This window comes from Lemur catta, chromosome 12, assembly GCF_020740605.2.
Source record: "Lemur catta isolate mLemCat1 chromosome 12, mLemCat1.pri, whole genome shotgun sequence".
Classification (NCBI taxonomy): Eukaryota; Metazoa; Chordata; class Mammalia; order Primates; family Lemuridae; genus Lemur; species Lemur catta.
In genome coordinates, this window is record NC_059139.1 from 10,123,685 (window position 1) to 10,148,011 (window position 24,327).

General features: G+C 40.5%; 1 protein-coding gene across 1 annotated transcript in view; it reads left to right on the forward strand.

Annotated features, from left to right (window-relative positions):
- Positions 1-4,952: 4,952 nt before the first annotated feature.
- The window catches only part of FBXL7 (F-box and leucine rich repeat protein 7), a 354,253-nt gene continuing 334,878 nt past the window's right edge, over positions 4,953-24,327 (forward strand). The window contains exon 1 of the mRNA XM_045566267.1: positions 4,953-5,272. Within this exon, the coding sequence (XP_045422223.1) occupies positions 5,236-5,272 (37 nt within the window). The 5' untranslated portion in view covers positions 4,953-5,235. The remainder of the gene's footprint in view (positions 5,273-24,327) is intronic.

The following is a 24,327-nucleotide window of genomic DNA, read 5'->3' on the forward strand; positions in this document are numbered from 1 at the left end:
CACAAGGGAAGGGAGTGGCCTTAACTAGTAGCAAAAATATGGGCTCCATGAAAAGAGAAGGGAGGTAGACTCTGGAATCAAATGCAGGTAAGTTGGTAGATCTAGGGGAGAAAATATAGGTCATGCGAGTCTAATTACTTCCATAAGTCAGCACCTACCAGGGGAAGCTATGGAATGCCCAAGGTCGGCAGCCAGGCATGTTGCCAGGAAGGCATACTAAACACCCCTGCCTGATGTGTGTATTGTACCATCCTGGGCTGTGTACATCTGGGCTGCAGTTACCAGTTACGAGAACCATTGGCTTTTGTCTTAGTGTGGAGTCGTGGCTGGGAGATGGCTGACTAGCTGCAGACTGTGTTTCCCAGACTCCTTTGTCTGGAATGGCCCAGATGTGGCCATTGAACTTATTTTCATCAATGGAAGGTGAGCAGATGTGATACAACATGACTTTTCCATTCACCCTTTTTGCCTTGTACGATTGCATGTGTATGATGTTGTGATTGGTTGGTTGAGCTATAAGTGGAAGAAGCTTGGATCTCTGAATCACCATGTGGAGAATAACCTCCAATGGACTAGTAACATGTACTTGGACTATTTTCTAAGTCAGGAATAAATTTCTATGGTGTTATGCCAGGTCACTAACGTTTGGATGCTTTTGTTGCAGGAGCTAACATTAAGGCAATAACCCATACCTACATCACCCCAGACTTCGTTCCTTGTTTCTGTTTAATCAGATTTACCATCATCCTTGTAGAGAGTTTTCTCACCTCCTCCCTATTAGGTGACCCACAGTAAGTTTTTATAGCTTCTCTAATATCTTGAGCAACTCTCCTTCTATTGCATTGTTTCTAATTTGCTGTGTTATAAGAAACCAGATAATGAAGCATGTCAGGACTCTGAATAAATGCTATCATGCTCTGAGCTAAGGACATGAATTTTGTGCCGGTTTGGGATATTTGGGCTATTGGGTGGCTTATTCCTTAATATAGGATAACTGCCTAATAAAGGACAAAGATATGGAATTATGTGCTAATGTAGAATCAAGGGTGAGGTGCAACTGTTTAGAAGAGTGTGTGATTATTGTGACATTTAAAATTAGAGCAAATGACTACCTTGTTTCTCCAAGCTTGAAAGCTTTGTGAGGAGATGGAATTTAAAAAGCCCTAAATATAGTTCTTATATTTACATCTATGTATCTATCTATTTATCTATCTCACATTTGCTGTGTTCTAAGGACAGAAAATGCTTATATACCCCAATATATACCCATTCTACTACATTATCTATTTGCTTTATAATTATTAAAGTAGTTAAATTAAATATCTAAAATATCTAGCCACTCATCATTATGGTTATAATGAAGATTCATGCTGCATAATGAACATTTGGTTTGAACTCTAGTTCAGTTTCACAGATGTCAAAAGATGTTTCACTCTCTGTTAAATTAAACCCATATTATCTCCACTGAAAGCTGGGCTTGGTCCAAGACCAGTGAGAAACATCAGAGGCTTTACAAACAGACCTTGCTTCCAATCTTGCTATACATTGTTATGGGATTTACTCAACTTCTCTGAGCCTTAGTAGCCTCATCCAAAATTGAGTCTAGGAGTGCTCCCTGATAAAGTTGTGAGCATCAAATGAGATATGCAAAGCTTAAATCCAAAAAGCACAGAGTCAATAATAAAATAAAATTAGTATGTGTTATTTTTTTCTCCTCATATAATTTTACACATTAATTAATAATATACATACTCAGTTTTTGGTATTGTGGGCCATAATAATCATTTTCTGTCTGATATAAATACTAGCTTTGCCAAGAATTCAACTTTATATTTTGATAATAAATTTATATTCATTAAAAGACAATAGTTCATCTTTTAGATAACACATACATGTAAACACAACTCTACTCTAGAACTGAGTTGCCATTTTCCACCATAATTGCAGTAACAGAATATGGAAATCTTTGTTCTGAATATAAAAATAACCATAGGTAAGCAGGTGATTCAGATTTTTGAAGGCAATCAAATGTTCTCAAGAGGAGAAATAAGTCAAATGTGAATAAAGTAAAAGTAGAAGCCCATATCATGCATTGGTTTGGTTCACTTTTTCCTTTTATAAATTAATATTTCTTATGATCTTTTTTAGTATTTTTTTAAGTCAAGGATTCCAGCTTTGAATGTTTCCCAAATTGGTTTCACAGGAGAGTTTATTTTGTCTATAGTGTTCCCAAGGAAGCCTGCAGTTAATGATGTGCTCTGCCTGCGCCTGGCAACCAACAGGCAAGATGAACAGGAGAGGTGTGCCTATTGGCTTTGGGGATTACCGCCCTATTGATGCAGCTCTGGCAGCCTGTTAGTCACCAGCGCCAAGTGCGGAAGATTAACTTGAACCTCGGTGGCTCCACCCGCACAGAAAATGGGGGCCTAATGTGTTATAAATCAAGCTGGCTTTTGAATTCAGTATTCTTAAAAAAATACTACTGGAAGAAAGCACATTCCTATTACTCAGACTGTTGATATATTTATTAAAGCAGCAAAAGGCCACTGAGGTAGTCACTAAAAAATAGAAATAAAAATGTGAATATCAATTAAAATTTAGATTTTTTTCTACCTCTATGTTTCTCTTTTTCGTATCAGGTTCACACAGGGCAAAGTAAATGGAGCTATTTAGTAACTGGCCAGTTCCTTTCATGACTGTAGTCTATTAATTCTGGTAACTCAAGGTTCAAGGTTTTGGATATGTACCATTCTAGGCTGACTGCTTTGCCTAAATTGCTCACTGCTGAATAGGCCTACATATAATTGGCTTAACAGTAAATCAGTTCTCCTTAAGACCTTTGCTCTTCCAGGGGAATGTATGTGTGAAGAGAAAATAGGAGGTGCTGCAGATAAATGATAGTAGGGGAAGAATATGTAGAAATAGTTCTAATGGAGAGAAAAAGATTTATTTTTTCAAATTAAACTTTTTCTTTGGAGATAATTGTATATTTACATGCACTTGTAAGAAATAATACACAGCGATCAATGGATTAATGGGTTAATGGGTTAGTGAGTTATCATGGGAGTGGGACTGGTGCCTCTGTAAGAAGAGAAGAGACCTCAGCCAGGTTGCTGGTCCTTCTCACCATGTGATGCCCCGTGCCACTTGGAACTCTGCAGAGTCCCTGCCAGCAGGAAGCCTCTCACCAGAAGTGGCCCCTTGTCCTGGGACTTCTCAGCCTCCAAAACTAAGAAATAAACCTTCTTTCTTTATAAATGACCCAGTTTCAGGTGTTTTGTAATAAGCAATAGAAAATGAACTAAGACAGACCACGTGAGCAGAAACCTGCTTTGCATGAAGACAAAATAGATGTCAGCTCCTTTCTGTTATAGATTGGGTTTACGCTTTCAAGTGGAATCTCGGATAACCCATTTACTCTTTCAAATGTTTGACATCCTTACCTTATTTATGGCTCATGACACAGGTTTTTAATTTAATTCAGCAGACATTTAGAAGCACATATTATTGGCCATTGTGCTGGATTCTAGATTTTAAGAGGTGAGCTAAAATATGGTCTTTCATACCTTTGAAGTGGGACAGTGGGAATGTTCTCAGCACAATATAAAACTATTTAATCCTATCCTTGGAAACAGATGAATTAGTTATTTTTTCTTTTAATGCATGATATCTGGATTTTTAGATCTTGAAAGAAAATTGTGGCAAATTAAAGGAAATTACCCTAATAGAATATATAGGAAGCAATCACTAACAATTTCTGCATGTGGTCACAAGCCTTTTAAGAAATATATAATTACAAAACACGTAGTTTTCTACTCAAGTATCATATGCATATATATATTTATTATATATAATGAGTTTAATTTGCAACATATAACACCTATAAGTAGAAATTGTGCTGTATAATTGCCTCTCTACAAAGAAATCTGTGTGGTGAGTGCCCTGGTCTTTACTAGGATGTAATGTTATAAAATTCTAGGTATTTACATGGAAAGAGAATAAAACATTAAAAAGAGTTTCCTTTTTTCTATTTAATGCAGGGAACACCAAAAGGCCATTTCAAGGCTCTACAAGTCCCATATAATTTCCAAAAGAGGTTGTAATGTATTAAACAAAGGATAACACCAACCACAAGAAAAAAAAGATCATAGAAACGAGGAGAAAATACACTTCCTGGCTCTGAAGCTCTTAAAAGTTCCGAGCCAGGAAACCTCCTTCACCGGGGCAGGGAATGTCTTCGCTCTCCAGGGGCCGATTCCCTGTTAAGTTGGCCTCAAGTTTTCCCTCCCTCTCTCCTCCATTCCCCGCCTCAGTCCCCAAACGTGGGAAGCCACAGGAGAATGCCAACATACACACCTGAAATGTGTCAGAATCAGAGAGTGACGAGTGTTTATTTTAAATGCCCACGCGCCTAAAATAGGCTATATCTGCAGACCAACCCAAGGGACTTCAAACGACGCCTGGAAGTTCGTCTTATAAACTGGGGCCGGGCCTATAAAAGAACAATAGTAAAACAGAGCCAGTAGCCCGTCCCTTCGCTGCAAACGGTGAGCGGGTGGCGCGCAGAGCCGGTGCCCAGGCCCGGGCCGGGAACGGAGCCCCGAAAAGGCGCGCTGCCCCTTTAAAAGGCCGCGCATCTCCGGGCCAGCCTTCCTCCCCGGGGCTCCAGCTGTGATTGACGCTGGGCGGCGAGAGGAGGCGCCTGGCGCTAACAAAAGTCCGGCCCGCGGGCGAGCCGCGCCGGGCAGCGAGTCTAGCTTGCTCGGGGCACCCGCAACAAGTGGCCGCCGCGCCCTCCCCGGGGGAGCCGCGGGCGTGCAGGGGCGCCCGAAGGCAGCAGCCGAGCCCGGGAGCCCGGGTGCCCGCGCAGCCCAGCGCCCACCGCAGGGGATCGGGGCGGGCGGATGGGGACCCGGCGGCGGCGGCGCGGCGAGCCTCTGGGCCGCCCCGGGGCTCCGGCTCTGCGCGGCGCGGCGCCCGCCGGCCCCGAGCGCGGATTCTAAGAGCGGCGCTGTCCTTGGCCCCGCCTGGACCGATCGGGGGTGCCAGGAGGGGACGGAGCGCCCCCCTCCCACCGCAGTGCAGGGGCCACCCCTGGCCGGAGATCGGCCTCGGAGCGTGGGGGGTATGTGCAGCTAACGGTCCCGTCGGGCGGTCTTTCCTCTGGCCAACAGCGCAGGAGGTGCGCCCCAGCTATGGAGTGTCCCGGGAGACGGCGGGCATGACGGCGACAGGATGGGCGCGAACAATGGCAAACAGTACGGCAGTGAGGGTGAGTGGGCCGCCCGTCCTCAGACTCCAGGATCGCGTCCCTCCTCCCCTTCCCTCGTCCTCCTGGCTGGGAAGGAAGGTTCTCGCACGCTGCCGTGACGCACCCCCCGTTGAGCACCCTGTCTGGGCCATCACCTTCCCCTTGGCACTGAGCGATCCCTGAGTGGGTCAGGCGCCCCAAGGATGCCTTCCTACCGTGGGGGGTCTCTAATCAACTTCCCAGTTTGTCTTTGAGACGACTCAAGTTGCATCTCAGCTGTGTTTCTGAACACATGTGCCTCAACTTCCCCTCCCTGGGCATCTGGGGTTTAGGAGATGATGGTTTGGCAGATGGCGGAAGACGTTTTTGAAAAATAACACAGTGAAAACTTTCCCAGGCCTTTGTGCTCCAGTCCCCTGGACTCTACTGTAGCAGGAAAAACTTCTGGAAGCAGAAGTTAAGTTTCCATTCTTTGCTAACTGCCCCTGCTCTGACAGCTTCATGAAACTAACCACCTATCGGTCCCGCGAGGCGTGGAGTGGCTGGGAGCTTTGTCTGGGCTCTCTCCAGGCTCGAGACGGGCAAAGGACCATCCGTTACGTGGGGCTGGAAATTGCACAGAAATATTGCCTGTCAAGTGGGAACTTGGAAGTTGGGGAAACTTTAAACTCCACCCACTCCTAAAAGGATGATGGATGTGTGGGTTGGCTTCTCCCTCGTTCCTCCTCCCCCTCTTTGCATAAAACCTTAGTGTTGTAACCCAATTAACTGCATGCCCCTGATATGCATAAGGCAAAGGCATTTTCCTACAGTTCAAAAGTTAAGGTTTGTATCTTGTGAGCTTGGCTGCAGGGGAGTGGAAGAGACTGGGTCAGTTTTACAGCCCGCCCCCAGAGGACAGTTGGTTACAAAGGAGGGGCCAGTGCTTGCAGACTGGTAGGAATGCAGAATAGCTATTCAGCATGTGGTGTTAAGGAAACTCTTATCGTCCTGTTCAAAACTTTGAGCTTTGGCCGCAGAATGTGGTGTCTCTCCTTGTGTTTGTTTCTGTGTTCGTTTCTCAGCAGCTTTGTGAAATTACAGCAGAAACCCACCCTAAGAAAACCATATCCACAAGAACTTTTTGTTTAAATCATTGTTTTTCAGATCATGTTTTGACACATACATACATATTCATCCTTATCCTGGGCAGTGATGTGAGAGGTATTTTTCTGGCATTTTTTTAAATATGAAAAGTTAAAGATTGTTTTTTTAGATAGCAAATGTTGAAAATGTGCCAAAAAAGATTATTGGAGAATTTTGGCCACTCCTCAAAATGTCTTAGAGTTAGTGTATAAAAATGTGTGGAAAAATGAATGATTAAGCCTTCTTACGCTGACTTATTAAAAAGCTTTCAGTTCATAATTGTAGTTTGTGCTGTCCATTCTAGGTGTGCGTACACTGTGCTAGTTGAACACTGTCAGGGAAAAGGACAGCCCGGGAGGGACATAGAATCACTGCTATGCATTCTTTCTTGAACAAAACCCCTCCACAGTCCTTCTAATCCTCTGCAACTTGTTCTTATATCCCAGCATTCTTGTATCGTACAGTGTGTGGTATATGACGACTTCCTGTCTGAACAGCAGAATTTTCAACCCTTGGGAGAGAAAAGGAGAGACAGGGAACTAATGTTCTCCAGCTGTTATCCGTAAATGCTACCTCTGCATTTTCACTTCAGCTGAAGTGAAATTTTACTGGGATCAGATTTAGATACACTGTGGACTTTTTATAGGGAAAACCTCTTGTGCTCATCTGATTCAAGGGGACCAATAGGAAGCTTTGGGAGGTAACCGCGAGTTTTGGTTGGAGGTAGACTATGTGTTTAGTTTTCATCAACTTTCTTCAAATGCATTGAGATTGTTCTGTGAAAGGGGAGGAAAAAAGACAAATAGAAGTAACCTGACCTTTTATCTTTTCTCCCGCTATCTATCCCATGGCCCCTTTTAAGTAGGGTTTTATTTTAATATATGTAATTGGGTATGGTCAACTTTGTTATGCTGTGCTATTCCAGGGTAAAATCTGTGAAAATAACCTGTTGGAATCTAGTGTGCCATTTTTCTTATCTAAAATGTCTAATTTCAAAGAAAGTGAATCCAACCCTTAGATATAGTATCTCTGTTATCAAAGTAGATTGAAAATTAAGACAATTTTTATGGGTTTAGTGCCATTTTTGTATGGTATATTTCAAACATAAAGGGGATATTATTAATAAATGCATTTCAATAAAATGCATTGAAATCGCTCAACTATAAAACTTTGGTGTTTGTCTATACTTTAAAAATCTGCAACTTAAGTATATTTTACTTATTAATGGCAGTTGATACTGCTGTGCAAATGTGCCTTGAATATTGCAAATGTTGAATTATTAGAACTTTAAAACATCAGTATCCCATCAGTAATCTCACTTTCTCCTGCTTTTAGAAAATACCTTTTCATTAAAAAAAATTATTCGGGAGGATTACCTTAACAGGTACAGTGGGGCTGAGACTTCTAACTCAGGGTAATCCAAGGACCAGCAGTATCAGCGCCCCCTGGGAGCTCATCAGAAATGCAGAGTCTTGGGTTCCTTCTGGAACTACTCAGTCATTGATCTCGTGTACAGTAAAGTTTGGTGAACTTCTTGTGTGGAGTACAGAGCATTGACTTGGGGGTCTGGAAATTTAATTCTAACTTTGACTCTTGGGGTCTTTCTTCTCTAAAGTAAAGAGAGAAATTCCTTATTGGCATTATTTGTCATTATCCATTCCTTGAATATGTAGTTGGTCATTTCCTTTTGCTCTTATAATGCCTTAAGGGACCACTTAACAGAGAAGATTAGCCTTGGAAAGACATATTATAATTAACAGGGAAGTCAAGACTATTATTGTCAAGAAATCCACAAATACCCATCCTCCCTTTTGTCATCCTTTTTATCTCTCATCTCTGTCTTCCTCTCAAATTCCTACCTCTCCTCCTAACTCAATCAGTCCTGAAATTCTTTGCTTTTCTTCCTAGATCAAAGATATGTGTAAATGATACTGGGTATTTCCAATGTGTTTTGTTTTCCTAAATCCTTAGTGAATATTCAGGTTATTGGTCTAATTTTCGGGCCCACCTCCTACTGGCATTAGGCAGACTTGGATTTTGCCCCAGGAAAAAGTTACCATACCATTCTTGACCCTTAGCTTTCTAGAAACATAAGCGAATGTCTAAATGATTAGTATGTTCTGGTAAATTCTTTTATGGAGGGATTTTTTTTTTCACTTTATCTTCTTTCATGAAGTGTAAGTTACAGTCCATGTGTAGAAATCTGGAGAATAAGTTGGGGCGATTCAAAGCCATTAGAACCATTAGCTTTGACTCCAGTTAAGCCAAATAAACAAATCTCAGTTTAAGTAGGAAGAGAGGAGCTGCTCTCCCTGCCTTTTAAGGGTTCTGAGCCTCACCATCACTTACTCAGTGGTTTCAATGTTATGTTTACTCTACTTCAGCAGGTCAGAGGCAGTAGCACTTACACTGTTCACAGCTCCTTTGCAGACCATGGATATCGTGGAATTGCAGCCGTGATGAGAGATCACAGGGCTGGGCGCCACCCTTGGTAGCTCTGCTGCTCCACCAAGGGACTTGGGTTTCTTTCACCATTGCAGATTGATGCTGTCAGATATGAGGAGAGCTGGTTGCCTGAGAGCATAAATTATCACAAATCCATCACCACCACCACAGGAAAACTTATCTTGAAATGATATTAATAACTATGGAAGCTAATATTTATTGAAAGCTTTTTATGTCCAGACATAATTCTAAGCATTTGACATTCATGGACTCACTTCATCCTCTCAAAGATCCTATGGGGTAGATACTTGTATGTTCCTCATTTTGCCAATGAAGAAACACAGGACTAGAGAGGGTGATCATTTTCCCAAAGTCATACAGCATGTATAGGCTGAATGGGGACTCAGGGCTATCTCTGTCTATGCCTAGAGTCATTCATTCAACTGATATATGTTGACTTCTTACTTCCTACTATTTGCCAAAGACTCTTAGATTCTTGGGATAAGTCAGTAAACAGATAAATATCCTGTCCTTGTCATTCATATATTTGTGTGTGTGTGTGTTTGTGTGTGCTGGGAGAAAGGGGAAGTGGAACAATTGACACACACAGTGATTCAGTAAACCACGTGATATATTACAAGAGGCTAATGTCTCTGAATAAAGAACATTGGCATATTAAGTTAATTGGGAGTGTAGGAAGAAGAGGGCAATTTTAATTAGAGTAGGTACCTTGGGCCTTTTTGAAAAGTTGGCATTTAGACTAAGACTTAAAAGAAGTGATGGACTGAGCTCTGAGGATCCAGGTAGCATGTTGGCTGTTATTTTTAACCACTGTGTTACACTGAGATGAATACAGAAGTCCCCCCTTATCCCCTGGGGATGCATTCCAAAAATCGGAGAGGATACCTAAAACTACAGATAGTATGAACCCAATTGCCATCAATTGGAACATTTTCTATTCATGTTTTCCACCCACAAATTTAATGCCTTTTCCATCTTAATTAAGCACTTATCAAAACTGTGGCTGTAACTTTTGCAGTTTGAGATGGAACAGAAAAACTAGAAGGAATTTCTCTTTCCTTCTTCACAATTTTTCAGGTAGAAGATTTGTTCTTACTGTAGTCTTAGCAATTTCAGCATACGATTTTTTTTCTTTACTTATTGAGTCGAGAACTTTCACCTTTTCATTTAGAGGAAGCACTTTTACAGCTTCTTGGTTTATCTGAATTGTCAATATCACTACTCCTGCTCTTTGGGGCCATTAGTAAATAAAATAAGGATGACCTGAACAGAAGCACTGAGATACCAAGACAGTTGATCTGATAACCCAGACCGCCTACTAAGTGACTCAGGCAGGGGTGACTATAGTGTGGAGATGCTGGTCAAGGGGACAATTCACGTCCCAGGCCAGACGGAGAGGGATGGAGCTGGACAGAATGAGATTTCATCATGCTACTTGGAAGGACTTGCTATTTCAAACCTATATTCCAGAAATTATTTATTTCTGGAATTTTTCACTTATTATTTTTGGACCTTGGTTGACCATGGGTTACTGAAAGTGCGGAAAGCAAAACAGTGGATAAGGGGGACTGTTGTACTCTTTATGATTGCTTCAGATAGTTTGTGCTTCTGTAACAAAGTACCATAGCTTGGATAGCTTATAAACAACAGAAATTTTTCTCTCACACTTCTGGAGGCCCGAAGTCTAAGATTAGGGTGCCAACATTGTTGGGTTCCAGTGAGGGCCCTCATCTGGGTTGCATCTTCACATTGTATCCTCATATGGCCGTGAAGAAAGATAGCAAGCTAGCTCTCTGGCCTCTTTTTTTAAGGGCACTAATCTCATTCATGAAGGTTCCACCCTTATGATTTAATTATATCCCACTGGCCCCACCTCCAAATACTGCCTCATTGGGATTAGAATTTCAACATGTGAATTTTGGGGGATACAAACATTCACTCCTTTGCAACGTTTGAATACCTATACGTTTATCATTTTGTACAAAGTATAGCATTATCAGTTTTTCACAGTCAGCCACAGTGGAACAAAGAGAGTCTAATCAGTGGGCAATTTTTTGCCTAGATTCTTTGCTAATATGTGTCATCGAGTTATATCAGATAATTTGTGACTTCTTTTGGGGGAAAGGAGGAAGAGGCCTAGGACATGTTCTTCAGAGGTAGTGTACTGTTATTGCTTTGACTAGTGGATGCTGCCTCATTTATTGGATACATGCATATTCACCTAAAGATACTTCCGAAGGTCACCATAATTCTGACTTAGGGTAGGTCTTCATCTTTCGTCTCCAGCAAATAATTTTATTCTAATACAAATCAGAAGATAAATGATACTGTTCCACTATTTGGTTCAAATAAAAGCAGTAGTGCAGCTAATGGTACCATCTTTGGTCTGACAATGAGAAGATGCTGTCATAGATTTGGGGAATCTTTTTGCACATTTAAAACAAAACAGAGAGGTAACTTTTCTTTCCACTTGGGAATCAACTCACATCAACTTTGCCTTAACTCTCTCTTCCCTTTGAAACAGAATGAATTCTGGATTGATTTTGAGTAATTAAGAATACTTTTGCTCTTAGTCCATATGCTTTATTATAGAATGTACTTTACTTGGCTGTTTGTCTGGTGGAACCGTCTAGATATTTTGCATTTTAAGATGGCCTTAGGGATGTATTAAAATATGTGACAGCTTCTGGAATAATATCTAGAGCGAATAAATTTGAATGAAGAAGGGAATAAATGAAGTTTAGAAACTTAACACAGGTGCTCCTCAACTTATGATGGGGCTACATCCTGATAAAGTTGAAAATATTATAAATAGAAAATTCACTTCATATACCTAACTTACTATAATAGCTTAGCCTAGCCTACCTTAAACATGTTTAGAATACTTACATTAGCCTACAGTTGGGCAAAATCACTGAACACAAAGCCTATTTTGTAATCAGGTGTTGAATATTTTATGTAATTTATTGAATACTATACTGAAAGTAAAAAACAGAACGGTTGCATGAATATTCCAAGTACAGGTTCTACTGAATGCCTATGGGCTTTGCACCATGGTAATGTCGGAATCTTAAGGGATTGTCTGTACCTTAAAAAATAATAGTTGAAGAGCTGTCATGATGAAAATTAAATTTCAGTGTGCTGAACAAAGATCAACATATATCAGTTACAAGAAGTTATATTTGGCTCAGTCTAAGAAAGACTTAATGATTAGGGCTGTCCAAGTCATAGCTGGACCTAACAAGGGAGTGAGTCCTCTGCAATGGAGTTGTGATTACAGTGGAGGATGTTGTGCTAGAGATCTGCCCTGTGAGTTAGGGGATCAACTATTTGACCATAAACTGAGTTCCCTAGCAGGCATTCTGTCATGTGTGGTTATGTTTGATGAAGGGTTATTAGACTGTTTGGTTTTAACCCATGTTGCTACTTTTTCTCCTTAATACATCTATATCATTTTAGTTCGTTGTTACAAAACACTACCCTCACTTTTTTTTAACAATATAAAGCATTTTATTTATTTATTTTTATTTCAGAATATTACAAGGGTACAAACATTTTGGTTACATATATTGCCTTTGCACCACCCCAGTCAGAGCTCCAAGTGTGGCCATCCCTGAGACAGTGCGCACTGCATACATTAGATGTGAACTTACCCATCCCCTCTTACCCCCTCCCACCTGCCCAGCAGCCGATGAATGTTACTTCCATATGTGCACCTAAGTGATGATCAGTTAGTACTAATTTAGTGGTGAGTACATGTGGTGCTTGTTTTTCCATTCTTGTGGTATTTCACTTCAAAGAATGGGCTCCATTTCCATCCAGGATAATATATGAGGTATTAGTTCATTGTTTTTTTTATGGCTGAGTAGTACTCCATGGTATATGTATACCACATTTTATTAATCCACTCATGTATTGATGGGCACTTGGGTTGTTTCCACATCTTTGCAATTGTGAGTTGTGCTGCTGTAAACATTCAAGTGCAGATGTCTTTATTATAGAATGTATTTTTTTCCTTTCGGTAAATACCCAGTAGTGGGATTGCTGGATCAAATGGTAGTTCTATTTTTAGCTCTTTGAGGTATCTCCACATTACTTTCCACAGAGGTTGTACTAGTTTGCAGTACTAGTTTGCAGTCCTACCAACAGTATGTGTTTATGTCTATCTAAAAATATTTAGATATTAATTGGCATATTTACTGATTTTGTTTATTTATCTGCCTTTTGTGGGACATAACCACCTGCACCAAAAATTGCGTTTGATAAATGACTTCTTATTTTCAGTCCAGTGATGGATGCTGATTATACTTGTAGTGTTACTGTTACTTTTATTATTGCCCCAAAACATGTAGATCCACTAAACTTGAAACAAGACTCTGAATTGTGTTTATGCTGAATGTCTTGAATAAATGTTTTCACTTTTATATAAGTATTATTAGTTAGTGATATTTAATCAAAAGCTGTAGATTGACTAGAACCGTACAAAGAGAGTGTCTCCCTCAAGAAGCCCTGAGACACTGTGGTACAGCACAGTGCCTGCTATGAGGGGCAGAGTGGTGATTCTTCCACGTGGCCATGAAATCAGTATTGGCTGAACTTCCCCAGAATGTAGCTTTTTATAGCTACAGAAAATCAGACCTCCTCTTTTATCTGCTTACTGCACTAGTCTCTAGATAGAATAAGAGGTGCTCTAGGGAAGTTCGGAGTCTAATTGGGAAGCCAGGCACGGAGGCCAATAGTTTCAGAACAAGATGATCACGTTCCTGATTCACGGGAAGACCCTTCTTTCCCAGCGTGGGAAATGTGAACATAATGAGAAGTGGGGAGTGCACCTAGGAATTCAGTTCCCTTCAAAATAATGACAGCCTGGACAATACCTACAATTCCTGAAATGTCTAAAAGATGAGCCTGTTTTCTAAAAACAAAAACCCAAAATCAAAAAACAAACAAACGAAAAAACACACAGATCACTGGGAGGAGGAGTAACTTTGGCTCTTGGAAGAAACTAAATATTTTGTTTACAGACTCTCCCGAGTTATTCCCGAAAATCTCTATGTTCCATCTCTCACATGGTTTAGTTCACGGAAGGTGAGTCCTGTGGGCTCCGTCTCAGTGAGGACCTTGGTGTGCTTTTCCGCAAAGGGGCAGAGAAGCCTGGGCCGCCTGGGCGCTACCCAAGCCTGCACGCGGCAATGGGCAGTGGAAGTTTGTGGGCAGATACTTTCAAAATGTGCTAGATAATACCCCAAAGAGGTATCGCTTTAAATATTTTGACGTGAATAATCACTAACCATCTCTGAATTTTCCTCGGTAATGAAGTATAAACACATGGTCAACATTTCCCCCGTTCCATGGTTGAAGAAGTGTAGAGTTCTGGAGCTGTAAATCTCTATTAGGTTGTGCATTCGATGTGCTCATTCTATCAATTCCTATTTATATTCTTAAACCAGTAACAAAATGAAAAACAGTTGTTAACACTGCATGAACTCATAATTGTAACTTTAGAAGCCTTGAGCAATGTGTAGAAATGTTATTAAAACATTTTTTTGTTTGCTACCCTTTCTGTGGTAAATTCCTTTCCTGCATTTTCTGTGCAGATGTAGCAGTGGAAAAAGAGAACCAAAATTTCTAGAGAAAAATGTGAGGAATTTCTCTACTTGTGGATTGACCTTCTTGCTGCAAGTAAGCCACTTTTTTGGCAAGGTGGAGAAGTCAGGAAAAGTCTACTTATATGTGCAGTTGAACCTTTTGGTTCAGTTGAGTACTTGGGTCAAATCGTGGGGGCATCTTGGTTTAGTCCGAGACGAAGGCCAGGTCTCACATGCTCCAACTGTCAGAGTAGTTTGGACCCCAGGAAGAGGAAGGAGGTACGTGACCGAGGGTGGGAAGGAAGAAAGAGTATAAATACAAGGAGCGAGGAGAAGAGAACAAATTTAGGGAGAACAGGAATTAGAGCATCAATTGCCCTCTAATGTAAAAAGAACAAAGTCAATGTTCTACCTAACTCTCTCTTTTTATTTTTTTTAAAATATTAACTCATGGGACAAAAATGATTATCAATAGATATTTGGTAGGCTTGGCTACTTCTAAGTTTATTATACTTTCAATCATTTTAATTATGGTAGCTAACAGTAACTGAGCACTTACGAGGTGCCACGACCTCCCATAAGCACCTCACACACAGTCATCCATGTAATGCTGGGGACAGCCAGAACGGGAGGCACTGCTGATCCCACTTGACACGTGCTGACACCGAAGCGAAGAGGCCGACTCCCTGCCCAGGGCGCACAGCTGGAAAGGGGCTGTGGCCGCACTCCTCACTGTGCCCCCTCATTTCCGTGGTGGCCAAAATCTTTCCCAGTCTGTGTTTTATCTTTTATCTGTGTGTTTCAAAGAATTGCAGTGACTGAGAAGTAGCTCTGAAAAAAAAAGAAAGAAAGAAAGAAAAGAAGAAAGTGACAGTTTTATGGAGTAGGTGATCAGAAGTGAAAGACATCTTCCGAAGGAAACATTCAGCTCATTTTGCATGGCTCTCCAAAGGACAAACTAACTGCTCATTAGGAACAACCTGCTGACAAATTGGCAGGCTATCTGGTGTCTACAATAACTTTAGCATATAAAATAATTAGCATATTTGTTAGAGTCTGCAGTGTGAACATAGAGCTGAGAGGCTGTCTTCCAGATCCTCCAGAGCACTGTTCACTTTTACTGACTTTTGTGCTGGGAATGCCCTTTGCCTGGGGTAGCCTTTGTACCCAGATACAAACAGAAACTAATGGAGGGCTGGGGAAAGTGGGCACATTTTCTTTCCTTTCTAAATAGTTTATAATTTACATCTTACATTTACCTCTGGTTTCAAAGCTAGGGATTTAACAGCAGTTAATATGGGGAATTATTCCATCTTGTATTTGAGAATTTGCCCTTCTTTCTTGCCAGCCCCGGGAGGCTTCTCCACTGTTACGTCTATGAAATAGCTCTGTGAATTATGAGGCATTTCAGAAATTAATCTCATTTATCACCACAGAAGTGGTGGGAGGGGTGTCTATCATTATCTCCAGCTTATAGGTGAGGAAACTGCAGCCTTGGCAGATTAAATGACTTGCCTTGATTTTACAGTGCAGATTAGTGGGGTCACTCTCTTATAAATTTAGTACACTGTCCATTATACCGTTGTTCTCCTTTAGGTGCTGCAAGAACAAAAGGATAATGCTGGGGGTTTCTCACCAGGAATTATTGGCAGTATTTTAAATTGCTTGCACCTAATGATGAAAATAGGGATCTGCAAATGAAAGTGGGGATCCTTTAATCACTTTTGCAGCTCTGCTAAGGGCAGAGAAGCCTGGTTCCTTATTGGTCATCTCAGGACATAGAGCCACACACAGCCCAGGGGAACAGCTTTGCAGTGATAAAATTATTATTACAATGGGAATGCAGAGTGAATTGTTAGATAAATGTTTGTGACAAAATGACATTATTTATTAGAGTGCACTTGCTAGTTAATAAAACCCAGCAGGGGTACCCTCCCTTGAAAATCTTCTTGGGACATTAGGAGAAAGTTATATTACTGCTGGGAAGATCAGAGAATCAGCTCTAAAATTGAGGACATCGTCAGAGACCTGATTCTCCTTAGTCTTTTCATATCCTTTGCTGTTGAATGACCATGTTTTGCAGAGGTCTTTGGAAATGTTTGCATCCTGGGATAGGCCCTTTAGGATGAGTTGATATTAGAATTCTTTGTGGTTCTATCATTGTTTGATAGAAATCTATCTTGTTTATTTAGTCTTTAATTACTTTACTTTCCATTCATTATCTTCTAGTTTAATCTGTTTATTTTTCTATTTTCAGTTCCTTTGTATTAATTTGTTGCTCATCCTAACATATGCTTACCCTAACGTGGGTATAACCCTGCTCACACAATAGGTCCCCAGTATAGTTTTGTTAAGTGAATAAATGAGGATGAGGCTATAGCCATGATCTTTACTGAGTCTAAAAGAAGCCCATGAATAGCCGTAACAAATTTTCTTAGACTTGGGCATTTTACTTTAAAGAAAAAAGAGTTTCTCTGGACATATGTTTTCTTCTGAGGATATTCTAATTTGGAACTTTATTTTTAACAATGTAATTACATCTTTTTATGGGTGAAAATAGCTTGTATATTTAAGGAAACATGAACTATATATAAAGCATTGCTGAAGATAATTGCTGAAGACTTTTCAACCTCACAAGTTTACAGTATTATTGACAGCTATTTTCAATGATTAGTACAGAGTAGAATGCTGCTGTATATTTTTTAAATTGAAAATGATATTGCTTTGTAATATGACTTGGAAATTGGGTTTGTATGACAACTTAAGTAAATCATTAATCTAGAAAATATTTAAAAAATTTGATCTTTAAATTAATAAATCATGTATTTGGATCTATGTTCTCTCTGTATTAAAGAGTCATAGGTTTGTGAATCCTTTTAAATTCACATTGATCAATTTTCTCTTGGGGATTTGCATCTCCATTTTTCTTTTTTTTTTTTTTGAGACAGAGTCTCACTCTGTTGCCCGGGCTAGAGTGAGTGCCATGGCGTCAGCCTCGCTCACAGCAACCTCAAACTCCTGGGCTTAAGCGATCCTCCTGCCTCAGCCTCCCGAGTAGCTGGGACTACAGGCATGCGCCACCATGCCCGGCTAATTTTTTCTCTCTCTATATATTTTTAGTTGGCCAGATAATTTCTTTCTATTTTTAGTAGAGACGAGGTCTCGCTCTTGCTCAGGCTGGTTTCGAACTCCTGACCTTGAGCGATCCATCTGCCTCGGCCTCCCAGAGTGCTAGGATTACAGGCGTGAGCCACCGTGCCCAGCCTGCATCTCCGTTTTTCTCCTTTTTGTTAAACAAAATGTAGAAAGTTACGTGTATCTGGTATAGTGGAATGGTTTCTAGTAGATCCTCTGCTTCTGGCTGCCCACATTGCTAAAATCAGAAGTAAAATAAGCAATATAAGAAGAAAAGAAAAACTGTTGATCTGTAGTATGTATAGATGTGTACACATACATGAAGATATATTTAAATACCCCTTTCCTATGAATTGAGCAAACTCCATTATTCCTCTCATCTATTTTTTTCTGTCAGTAGTGAGAAATACAGTATCTTTCCATACAAAATTTAAGAACTATAATTAAAATAAAGTGTTGTTTCTTTGATAACATAGTATCTGTTAGAGGAACAGCTTCAGATAAAGGGTCGTCATAATAATCAAGCTAGGGAAGAAGGAAATAGCCTAACATGAGTTTTTGTAGATGGGGCTTGAGGTGAAGCCAACTGCCTTGCGAACAAAGGACTTGCAATGGTCACAGTAAAGGAATCTTCATTCTGCAACACGCTAGCTCCTTGGTGTTCTGTGTTTCAGCATGTTTACTGGATGTGTGTTTGGATTGGATGGATGGATACAGTGTTTCCTTGGTGGAGGGGATTTTACTCTGTTTGACACTGAGCCTGGTGGACATTCATTTTGAAGTGCCAGAGTGTAAATTCAGATTCATAGGTGAAATTAATCTTTGTTTTTTGATTTTTGACTTTAAAGATCAATAGCTGCTCCATTGGTCAGAAAGATTTATGTAGCCCCATTTGGATAACGTATGATGTAATAATACTTTGAAAGTAAATTTGAAGAAATGGCATTTCTGTTCCAAACAGCTTACTTTTCACATTTTATTTGGTATCCACTTTGCTTATTTAATTATATTTTAATATTTTTTTCTGTTTTCCCTCTCTGTTGAAAGACCTCTCCTGTTGATTACCCTGCAAGCATGTTTTGAGAGGCAGTATTTCCTTGGGGAGTCTTTCTGCACTCCTAAAGCCATAACAACATGAACTGAGCAATAAAAAACCAATTCCCTCCCCTTGGTTGTGCTTCAGATAGTCATTTCTTTGATACTGGCTAATAAAAACAGGAAAAGGATCATTTTTAAATGCTTCGGTTGGGGTTGCTTTACTTCCAATAAGGAAAATTGCCTCACCAGGGGGAACATGGATAATAAAGATACAACTAACTGAATAATTGTGTTCAGTCTAATGTCGAAATTCCCAAGTTGCTGCCTACAAATCTAATTTAATCTTGGGATAGCTGTGCGTCCAATGTAGTGTGTAGATTTGAATTTGCTGCTGCTGAAGAACATCTCTTCTCATTTAACACAGATGAACTTCAAATGCTACTGGAGATTTTTGATGCCCCCCGTCCATTAGAAATACTTAGCTTTGAGGTAGGTGGGTAGCAAAAGAGCTCTGGACATTGACCAAGAATCATGGATATCTCTGTGGTAAAAAGTGACCTCAGAGCACCTTACAGAGAAAGAGATTGAAGCACAAATAAATAAAACAGGTCATGCAGATAGCAAGGCTTTAGGATACTAAAATTGATTTTCTTAGTCCAGCTATTTCTTTTTAATCTGTGTCTCTCTTCCTTACCATGCTTCTTTCTTTCTTTTTTTCTTCATTTCAGGAGATTTGAGGTGAATAGAGTGGCTGCCCTTGTTGTCTGTTCAGATTGCCCCTTCGGGATTGGCATGCTCCTGCCCCCAGCTGACAGAGTGTTGGCCATGGAGGGCTCATGGCCCAGTGCCTCCCCAGAAATTTCCCTCCTCAAAGGCAGGGAGTTGGTGAGGGGAAGCCCACATTCTATGACTAGTTGAGACAGGGCTAAAAGTTGGGACAACTCTGAAGGGCCATCTTGGGTCCAGAGTTCCCCATGGATTTGGCTGAGTCCTATGTTGTGTCTGCATCACAGACCAATTTCTCTCTGTGCCCAATCTGCCTTCTCCCCTTGCCTTTCATAAGTGTGACCCCAAGGGCATTTCCTAATAATCCTACTTCACTCAGATCATCTCAGAGGCTGTTTACTGGGGAAGCCAATGTAAGACAACAAAGAAGTTGTAACAGAATGCTGTTCTGGCAGTGGTCACAGATGGACAGGATGCCCCTGCTGGGTAAACCATCTTCTTCCTGGGAATCCCAGCCATCCTTAAAAGGGAGCCTTCAGCTGACAGAAAGAGACATGCGCTGGTTTTCTGCTTGGGGACTTAGTCTAATCCTTTCATTTTATAGATCAGGAAATCAAGCCCTGTACAATAGTTACTTGACCAATAGTACACAGCACACTGGCAAAAGAGCAAAAACATGCTGCTGCTATCTGTGCTGTTTTTGAGCAGCCGTCCTGGGGTTTGTTCAGACTTGTTCTGCTGCTGTAACCAGACTTGGCTGCAGATGGGTCTAGAGACCATTTGTCTGTCTGATCCATTTGCTCAGCTCTGGAGCTGAGATCAGACATCTAAATAATTCCTACATGGTCCTTTTTTGCTGATCGTCCACTACTCTTTGAAGAGTGATCTCTGAAGCTCACCGTAGTTAGTAGTACAATAGTGAATTAAAAATAGTGAAGAAGCAGCAGATGGTGATAGCTGTTATTGCCTGAAATCAGCATTTCATGTTTCTGGCTATTAAGAGAATTGGGGAGTATGCAATGCTTATTAAATGAGGGACCACTGGCAAGCCCAGATTCCTTAGACAGATGAAACATGCAGGAGTGAGTCGCATCATAAACAAGATGAAAAATGACTATAAATTAATATGTAGTCTCATGATCATCCTAAATAGTTTATTAGTCATTTTATTATGTTCAAATAATGTTCCACTGAGATTAGCAAATTATTATAAGCTCAGAGTCACTGTGATCCTGAGATATATGGAACTGAAAAACAAATTATTAGCTTATTATTATCACTACTGCAAGGATCCAGATTTTATATAGTTTCCCTGACTTAATTAACCAGTTACTCCTTTAGAAAACATTCTTTGACTCCTAGTGTCTAAATTGAGGCAAAATTTATTTCATCCAATACTCAAAGTTCTATATGTGTTATAACCAGATTTGGTCTCCAGCTTTGTTTTAGTCTGCTCTCCTGTAGGCACTCTATTCCCTGGCCAAACTGAGAAACTCAGCGTTCTCTAAACCTATCTTTCATTTTCCTAGATTTGTGTCTTTTGTCATGCTGTATTTCTTCATGGAATATTCTTCCCACGTGATTACTTTTCAGGCCCTGCTCAATCTAGATCTAATTCAATGTTTAATTTTTAAAAAGAAATTTTCTTTGATTTCCTTTAGATATTTGTTTATAATACTTAACCCCTTACTTTAAGAAAATAGGTCAGGGGCTCCCAACTACATTCGCTGTTTCTTTTCTCTGAACCACCATGGCATTTTATTTTTATGGAATTTTTATGTCCTACTTTGCATTTAGCTACTTGCATGTCTTTAATTCAATAAATATTTGTAGGCATCTATGTACCAGAGTCTGTGCTAGATAATGAGGGGCTAAAAAAATGTTAGAAATTGTTCTTGATGTAAGGGGCCCACAGCCTGGTGGATAGAGTATAGTAAAGTACCAGAGGAACCACAGATGGCAAAACTGAAGCATGCAGTGGGAGACACCAACTTGGCAGTGGGGACCTTTGGCTGTGGATGTTCACAAGGACGTTTTATCTGAGGGGACCTGGGACTTAATCTGGAGAGATGCTTAAGAGCTTGCCAAGCATAGCTGGGAAGGAAGTGGGGGAACAACATGAGGTCAGACAAGGAGGCAGGAAGGAGTCGGTAGGCTATGGGGGGAGGAAGGTGATGTGAGTTGAGCCTCACATGTGAAGAGGTAGACAGGTAAAAATGACCATGAAAGCACCATGAAGGCAGGTGGATGGCAGAAGAGTCAGTAGTATTTAGCAAGGGCAGCCTTCGATAGAGTTACAGAGATCACTGGAGAGGCATGTGGATTACAGGATTCATGGGGGACTCTTCTCCACCCCTTAGGTTTACTTCTACATGAAAGGAGCATCATTAATTTAACTCATGGCCTGGAATATTTACCTGATTTGTGAATCTGGGAGAAATAAAGTTGACATCTCAGCTTCATCCTGTTTTCCTCTTGGGAGGGAGCTTTCTTTGTGAAGCAGCTCTTTTAGAAGAAGCTCTTCTGGCCATGAGTAGACCTGCATTGGGGTCTTGCTGCTGACGCTTGCCTTCAATATTAACCACTTGGCTGTAGACCTAAAACCACAACCTTCATGCCAGAGTTACCAGGAATAAAGGTGCTATTTTCCTTTCTACCTGGCATGCCTTTTTTATTATTTCCTAAATTTGTTTTGAACCTGGGTGGGAGAAGGGGGTACCATTCATTGAGCCTCATCAAGACCCTAAGAATGATGTGCAGTGGCAGGTAGGAAGGGCAGCTCACTGGGAGCAGGTAAAAGCTCGAATTATGGCTGGCGTATAATGATTGAAGAGGAGGATGTGGGTTTCAGAGAGGAATAGAAGGCAGAATTAATGGGACTTGGTGACTAGCTGGCTGAATGGGTTGAGTAGGTGGAAGACTGTTGAGGCCTCCAGCATTGGTGTGGGGGTTGGTGGTGCATTGGCTCACTCACCATAACTTTCTTACTGAACTGAGTTTCCCTGGAGCTGGTAGTTAAGTCCAGGAGAGTTAACCTGGCTTTTCATCTCCTCTTGGGTCATCCCACCCAGGATCCGAGAGAAATTTTCAGGGACTGATACACTTGTGCATTTGAATTCCATTTTGAATCCATTTGTCTTGCAAGTATTTATGTATTTATTAATCTTCTTCTATGAGTCAGCACTTGTTTGGCCCACCCATGAGATACAATGACGTATAACATGTTTACTTGTCCTCTAGGAACTTGGAGTTCGGTGAGGGAAGCCAGAGAAGCCTACTGTGGGGGTTGCTGGTTAAACAGCTTCGGAGCCAACCAGCCTGATTAGAGTCTGGGCCCTGCTACTTGTAAGACAGGGGACCTCACCAGAGTCTCCTCCATAAGGTAGCTAAATCGATACCAACCTCAAATGCTCACTTCCCACTATTTTTAAATTCTCCTGATTTGGCCCAGTAAACCAGTGGATTGGCTTTGAATGTATTTTGCTAGAGACTCAGAAAATTGAAAAAAAAAGTTATTGGAATTCATTTTTGAAACAGGGGATTCCTGTCCCTAGCTAGAGGAAGTTGTCACAGGAGAGCCTAAGTTGCACTCTATTTCTTCCTCTTTTTGAGAATCCGTTCAGATCAGAACTTGATGGAAGGAAGTTAGAATGTGGTTTACTTTTTGTGAGGTTTTCCTTTGTGAGTACTAATTGAACGAAAGTTCTGAGAGTCTGAGCTACCTTTTATTGTGGCAAATCTAGACATTGCTAGAAGATGGAGAAATAGAGTGTCGGTGTGATTTGAAGACAGACCTGGTGTTAATGGGAGTAACACTGATTTGTAGCTTCCAATGCCATTCTTATGAGAATGGACGTTTTAATGGTTCTAAAGTTGGAGGGGGGAAATTTCATTCTTTCAAGGGTTCTTGATTCAGTGAAAAATACTATTGTATTTAGACTGTGTGTGTGGAGGGGTGTGTGTATATGTATATGTGCGCTATTTCAGTAGTCACAGATCAAATTGTATGCTATGTGCCAGATTCTGACATATTTATTTGCTATAATTTTACTTTGTCCCCCAATATCCAGATCTAGAAAAATTGAAAAAGATAGATAAATTAAAAGGTGGTGTAGTAGTGATTAAGTTTCCTAAAGGGAACTTTGCTGTATTTGATTTTTTTGCAATTACCTTTATTTAACTGCAAACAAAAATGCCTCAGTTTTGTCCTGTAAGTTTTTTCTTTCTGTAAATGGTAAGAAATATTGTGCCCTTCTTTAAGGAATTTAAGAAATACAATTAAAATGAAAGTGTTCTTTGTTTCTTTAATAATACGGTACCTATCCTACAGGGGATGTGACATGCTCTCAATTATATAAGAGAAATTTAAATTTTAAAGCTGCACAGGACTCTAGAAATGATCTAGTTCAGTTATCCGCTTTGGGGGACTAACAAGAAGCCCAGGTACCAAATGATTGAAAAGAGTTGTACAAAATCCCCTATGAGGTGCAACGAAGAGTGTGGTTGCTAGGAACACAGACGTGGATGCCAGCCTTCTAGGTTTCACATTGGCTTGGCTGATTGCTAGCTGCATGATCTTGTGCAAATTACTTAACCTCTCTGGGCCTCAATTTTTGCATTTGAAAAATGGAATCAAAAGCAGTTCTTCACTCCAAGAGTTGTCAGGCAGATGGATTGAGTTAGTAAATGTAAAGTTACGGTGCCTGGCACGTAACAAATACTGCTTATTGGTCTACTATGATCTGCATTTCATCAAATCTAAGAAACTTTGTTGCTGCTGCTTTCTTGATCTCAGAAGCATGACTGGAAGGTTTTGCACAATTATAGCATGATTACTACAGTGACTTTAATATTACATTGATTGTAAGATGAAGGTGTTAAATGAGCAGTGAGAGTGGATGGAGCTTTGAATCAATGAAATGGGATGCTGATATAATAATTATTATTATTTTTAAGCTAACTTATGGCAGAGTTGGAACTAGAAGATGCATTGTCTAG